We start from the raw sequence: 6,803 nt of genomic DNA on the forward strand, positions 1-6,803 counted from the left end.
AACTTTCACACGTCACATACTGTCATGTCATACGTCACATACGTATACGCCCTCGTCCAGCAGAGAGGTAGCAGCGTGGCTAACGTTAGCTGTGTTGCTAGCAGAGTGTTGCTAGCGGATAATACGAGATAAAGAAGGTGCGAATCTGTTCACAAATGAAGGAAGAATTAATTCCCAAGAAAAACAGACCATCGTCTGGCGGTGGTTGGGCTTCAAGCGGGAATATGTCGAACAGACAACTTTAATTTGTCAAGTGTGGGGCACAAGCTTTGCCGCCAAAAGTACCATTACTGCTAATATGTAGCATTTGAAAAGTCACCTGCTAATAACTTTAATAAATACAGTTTTGATAAATTGACTTAGTTGTGATTTCCTTCTCTGCATGAAAGTTTAAAAGTAGCATATATTAATGCAGTATGAAGAAGAATGTTTTAATGTAGACACATAGAATCATCATCCTGTTGTGATTATATGCATCAAGTGTTCATTCAAGGCTAAAGCAAAATACCGACATATATATCGTATATCGCGGTATGGCCTAAAAATATCGCGATATTAAAAAAAGGCCATATCGCCCAGCCCTAAGATCAATCAATCAATGTTTATTTATATAGCCCTAAATCACAAGTGTCTCAAAGGGCTGCACAAGCCACAACGACATCCGCGGTACAGAGCCCACGTGAGGGCAAGGAAAAACTCACCCCAGTGGGACGTCGGTGACAATGACTATCAGACAAAATAATAGATTGAGAAATGAAACAATATGTTATTGCATACATGAGCAGACTAATTAGGAGCCTTTGTTTGCTTACTTACTAATAAAAGACAAGTTGTCGTGTATGTTCACTATTTTATTTAAGGACAAACTTGTAATAAGACAATTAAAAAAAAAAAGACAATAATGCAATTTTTTGTGGTTCCCTTTATTTAGAATGTATCAACATACATTTTGGTACCTGTACCGGTACCAAAATATTGGTATCGGGTCAACACTAGCTGCAACCAGAGGCACTGCCGACTATTTTTAAAAGTCAGTTAGTCAACACAAGTTACATCCACACATACTTCTCTTACAGCGCGATAATTAGAAAAATGGAAACAGGTGTTCAAGACAAAATTTCATGACCCCCTTTTAAAATGATTGAAAAAAATAATAAATAATAAGCTCCACATTGGCTTTTTATGATGTTCACACAATAAAATGTGCCTGTTAGTTAGCACCAAGTGTGAGAAAAATGTATCACTTGTTTGCTCCACCTTTGAGATAAGAGGCGGTCAAATAGAATAGAATAGAATAGAATAGAATAAAAAGTACTTTATTGATCCCTGGGGGAAATTCAGCACCACAGTTCGCTCACAATAAACAATAATAATAATAAATAACATGACGTATATTATACATATAATATAATATAAATATATTCTACATCTATTCTACATTTAAGTGCAGTCAAGGAACATATGCATTATACAGTCTGATGGCTGTCGGTATGAAGGACCTCCTGTGTCGTCCCGTGTTACATTTTGGGAGTCTGAGCCTTCCACTGAACGTGCTCCTTCTCTCCGCAAGGTCCGAGTGTAGTGGGTGGGAGGTGTTGTCCATAATGGCTAGGAGTTTTGCTAGACTTCTCCTCTCTGACACCACCGCCAGAGAGTCCAGCTCCACTCCCACCACGTTACTGGCCTTGTCTACCAACTTGTCCAGTCTGTTTGCGTCCCTCACTCTCAGCCCGCTGCCCCAGCAAGCCACGGAGTACAAGAAAAGCGCTCGCCACCACCGACTCGTAGAACATCTTCAACATCTCTGTACAGACGTTGAAGGATCCTAGCCTCCTGAAATGGTTGCTTTTTAAAGTCGCATGAAGGAAAGCTTTCTTTCTTCATGGTGGTGTTACAGTACAGCCTTTAAGCAAACCCCCTAGCCAGATAAGCCCGTCCGGTAGAGATGCGCGGGTAGGCAATTATATCATCTGCAACCGCATCACCAAAGTCGTCACCCACCCGCCACCCACCCGAACCAACATTTGATCAGAACCGCAACCGCCCGCCACCCGCCCGTTGAAATACATCGGAGGTCGGCCACTTTTACTTTTACCTTTCACAGAGCTATTTAAACTCGTTTCACAAAATAATGACGACAATGGGAGCCGCTAACATTCTCGCGAATATCCAATGACGTTGATCCTGATGACAAGAAACAGGGCGTGCTGTGAAGCCATCGCCTTTGACATCTTCAACAACATGTATAAACCGAATGTTAGTCCAGCAACATGTTGAATGCAGCTTCAGCTATCACACGTACTAAATTGTAAGGCATACTGGGTGATACGGAGTACACTCATGGTTGTGATATTAACAATTTTAACACTCGTACTAATATGCGCCACGCTGTGAAGCCACACCAAACAAGATTGACAAACACATTTCGGGAGAACATCCTCACAGTAACACAACATAAACGCAACACGACAAATACCCAGAATCCTTTGTATCCGTGACAATTCCTGAATATATTTTACACCCCCGCCCCCCCAACCCCGCCCACCTTACCGACGCACAGGGGGGTGGGGTGGGTGGATAAAATAGTCAGGAATTGTCATGGATGCAAAGGATTCTGGGTATTTGTTGTGTTGCGTTTATGTTGTGTTACTGTGAGGATGTTCTCCCGAAATGTGTTTGTCAATCTTGTTTGGTTTGGCTTCACAGCGTGGCGCATATTACTAAGAGTGTTAAAATCGTTTATATCGCAACCATTAGTGTACTCTGTGTCACCCAGTATGCTTTGCACTCGTGTTCGTGTGTCTGCGAAAGCCACACACAACATGTTGCTGGACTGAAAAGTAAATCGGACATGCTGTAGAAGGCGTCAAAGTCAATGGCTTCATAGCACGCCTTAATACTTATTATCTGGGTGACTGCCAGCAGTCATTCTAGAGAATATTAGCGTCTCCTAATGTCTTCTTCGCTTTGTGACACAGGTCTTAAATAGCTCTTTGAATGGTAAAGGATACCGATCCCAGAACCATGTATATCAAATATTTCCGGATGGTTCAACCGCCACCCGCCCGAATCTAATTAAAATCTATTTTTTCGTCATGTCACCCGCCCGACCCGCGGTTTATCCGCGGACTCCGCGGATGAGACTGCAAACCGCGCATCTCTACCGTCCGGTGTATAAGTCCACCACTTTGCAGAGGACAGCTTTGTCAAAAGCAGGCTTTACTACACATCTCAAAATTAAAAACCTATAGTTCTGTCAGTTAGCTACACACGCTGGATCCCAAATGATGCTTGCACATTATTTGGAGGCCATTTTGACTGAGGCGGTGTTATGAGTTTTGTATTTCTGTGCAGAAAAAAGATTAGCAGTTCTACTGGCTGTCATCTTTGGTGTCATTTTTGCTGTCTTGATTCTTCTCATCATGCTGGGCTACTTGTTCCGCAAAAGACTTCGAGGTAAAAAAAAAATAAAAAAACATACCTGGAACCTTTGCTGTCGTTTTCCATAAAAAAAAAAAATGTTAATTTACTTTTTGTTCTTGCAGCTTGTTTTGAAAATACAAAGAAAGGAGTTTTAAAAACAGGACGGAGTGCAACAGAAGGTATGATACATCCACATTAAGGGTCTGATATACCAGTGGTTCTCAAATGGGGGTACGCGTACCCCTGGGGGTACTTGAAGGTATGCCAAGGGGTACGTAAGACTTTTTAAAAGTATTCTAAAAATAGCAACAATTATAAAAATCTTTCATAAGTATATTTATTGAATAATACTTCAACAAAATATGAATGTTAGTCCATAAACTGTGGAAAGAAATGCAACAATGCAATATTCAGTGTTGACAGCTAGATTTTTTTGTGGACATGTTCCATAAATATTGATGTTGAAGATGTCTTTTTTTGTGAAGAAATGTTTAGAATTAAGTTCATGAATCCAGATGGATCTCTATTACAATCCCCAAAGAGGGCACTTTAAGTTGATGATTACTTCTATGTGTAAAAAAATCTTTATTTACAATTGAATCACTTGTTTATTTTTCAACAAGTTTTTAGTTATTTTTATATATTTTTTTTCAAATAGTTTGAAAAATACCACTACAAATGAGCAATATTTTTCACTGTTTTACAATTTAATGAATCAGAAACTGATGATATAGTGCTGTATTTTACTTCTTTGTCTCTTTTTTCAACCAAAAATGCTTTGCTCTGATTAGGGGGTACTGGAATTGAAAAAATGTTCACAGGGGGTACATCACTGAAAAAAGGTTGAGAACCACTGTGTTATACTATAGACCAGAGGTGTCAAACTCATTTTAGACCGGGGGGCTATAGGGAATCTACTCCCAAGTGGGCCAGACTGGTAAAATCCCGGCACGATAACATAAAAATAAAGACAACTTCAGATCCGTTTAAAAATAGACCAAGCATATTCTAAAAATGTACAAATCATAAGGCGGTCTGCACACATAACACGCCCACTAAAAGTACACACAATTTTGTAGTTTGCACACACTGTTTAGCACGTGTTATTTGGATCTTAGTCCCTTGAACCATGTAGCGTTAAACCAAGCATTTTCCACCGGGCAACATTTCCTTTTGTCGTTACAAGTTTCAGAGTCGAGTCAGGGCGATGAAAGCACATACTTCCTGGACGGAGCACCCACGCTTCCCTCCGATCAGAGGCTTCGCCCTTTGATTCCAACTGACTGGGTTGATCAGGGCAGCGAAGAAAAGCTGGACTCAAACACTATACAACGTAAAGCTTGTCGTGTTCTGTTCAACGCCTCGTGTTGTGTTTGAGGAAACTATTGATATTTGTTTTTTTAATATTATGTGCTTTAGGGTCGAACAAGGAGTTGACTGGGGATGAGGGAGTGGAGTCAGACGCAGCTATTGGTCTCACTGCTTCATCCACCGATCCACTTCATTCCTCAAACATGAACTCCTCTTCGGAACTAGAGGACGCTGAATCTCAGCAGGTTACACCAGAAGTCACCAAAAAGGTAGAAGACGACTCACCTGCAGAACAGAGGTCTTCCCATGAGGAAGACGATTCAGAAAAATCAGCTGCAGAAACTGGTCGGGAACCGGTTTCAAACACGACAAGCAGAGGCGAGGACCAACAGGAAGGAGGAACGTCGGCCTGTGAGGAGGAAACGCAGTCCAATAGTGAAGATGACGAGGGGATAGCAGATGAGTATCAGAGTGAGAACACCTCTCGCCATTCTCTGACTGACACGCCAAGCCTCAGGAAAACGAATCAAGACTGCTAACTTTGCCACTAGAGACACCCAAGTTTGTATTTGGGGAAACTTTTGATTCCACAAACGCCAAGCCAAATTGAGCAAATCATGAACTCAGTGTTTGAAAGTATGATTGATAAAACAAATAACCACTATCAATATTACGACATGAGCAGTTACTCATGTATGCAGTAATAGTGTTAGAATAGGCTGATGTAAAGCTGTTTACTACTGTATTTTTATGCACTTATTCAATTATAGATGAATGTATGCATTTTTTCTACATATTTGCCATATGCAATGAGTTTATAAAATGAATTTTCAGGTTGTATTATTCATTTATTAGCCAGTGAGGCATGATACAGTGGTACCTTTCACCTTTTTGGTATACGAGCTGTCTCTCGGCTAATTAAGGTTTAGGTTGTACTAGGACCAAAACACCAGTGTTAATGCTAAGCGATGTCAAATTGGCATTTACATTAAACAAAACCCAAATAAAATGAAAGAATACAATTTTGGTAGAAACAGTGGGCCCCATTCAGCAATAAGATCCTAACTTTTACTCTTATCTTTCTTCTTAAGTTATTTCCTATGAGGAGTCCATTGAAATTCATGACGTGTTCTTAAATGCCCAAATTGTTGCTACCTGCTGTTCTTAAATTGCTGAATGCCAAATGGTTAGCACGTGCGCATCTATTATAATTTGCATAAAAACGCCCCTATTTCCCCAAATATGCATATGTAAACGCCTTAATTCCATAATTTACAGAGGTAAACGCCCTTAATTCCCCATATACAGTGGGGCAAAACAGTATTTAGTCAGCCACCGATTGTGCAACTTCTCCCACTTAAAATGATAACAGAGGTCTGTAATTTTCATCATAGGTACACTTCAACTGTAAGAGACAGAATGTGGAAAAAAAAAATCCAGGAATTCACATTGTAGGAATTTTAAATAATTTATTTGTAAATTATGGTGGAAAATAAGTATTTGGTCACCCATTCAAAGCTCTCACTGATGGAAGGAGGTTTTGGCTCAAAATCTCACGATACATGGCCCCATTCATTCTTTCCTTAACACGGATCAATTGTCCTGTCCCCTTAGCAGAAAACAGCCCCAATGCATGATGTTTCCACCCCCATGCTTCACAGTAGGTATGCTGTTCTTGGGATGCAACTCAGTATTCTTCTTCCTCCAAACACGACAAGTTGAGTTTATACCAAAATGGATACATGGATGATACAGCAGAGGATTGGGAGAATATCATGTGGTCAGATGAAACCAAAATAGAACTTTTTAGTATAAACTCAACTTGTCATGTATCGTGAGATTTTGAGCCAAAACCTCCTTCCATCAGTGAGAGCTTTGAATGGTTGACCAAATACTTATTCTCCCAATCCTCTGCTGTATCATCCATGTATCCAGTTTGGTATAAACGCAACTCGTCGTGTTTGGAGGAAGAACAATACTGAGTTGCATCCCAAGAACACCACACCTACTGTAAAGCATGGGGGTGGAAACATCATACTTTGGGGCTGTTTTTCTGCTAAGGGGACAGG

General features: G+C 40.4%; 1 protein-coding gene across 2 annotated transcripts in view; it reads left to right on the forward strand.

Moving 5' to 3' along the window:
* The window catches only part of LOC133537935 (uncharacterized), a 28,398-nt gene extending 22,826 nt beyond the window's left edge, over window positions 1-5,572 (forward strand). For both annotated transcript variants that reach the window (XM_061879115.1, XM_061879114.1), the window contains 4 exons: window positions 3,355-3,456; window positions 3,546-3,602; window positions 4,610-4,756; window positions 4,843-5,572. In XM_061879115.1, the coding sequence (XP_061735099.1) occupies window positions 3,355-3,456; window positions 3,546-3,602; window positions 4,610-4,756; window positions 4,843-5,273 (737 nt within the window). In that variant the 3' untranslated portion in view covers window positions 5,274-5,572. The remainder of the gene's footprint in view (window positions 1-3,354; window positions 3,457-3,545; window positions 3,603-4,609; window positions 4,757-4,842) is intronic.
* The last annotated feature ends 1,231 nt before the right edge of the window (window positions 5,573-6,803 follow it).

Source organism: Nerophis ophidion, linkage group LG19 (assembly GCF_033978795.1).
Source record: "Nerophis ophidion isolate RoL-2023_Sa linkage group LG19, RoL_Noph_v1.0, whole genome shotgun sequence".
In the NCBI taxonomy this organism is placed as follows: Eukaryota; Metazoa; Chordata; class Actinopteri; order Syngnathiformes; family Syngnathidae; genus Nerophis; species Nerophis ophidion.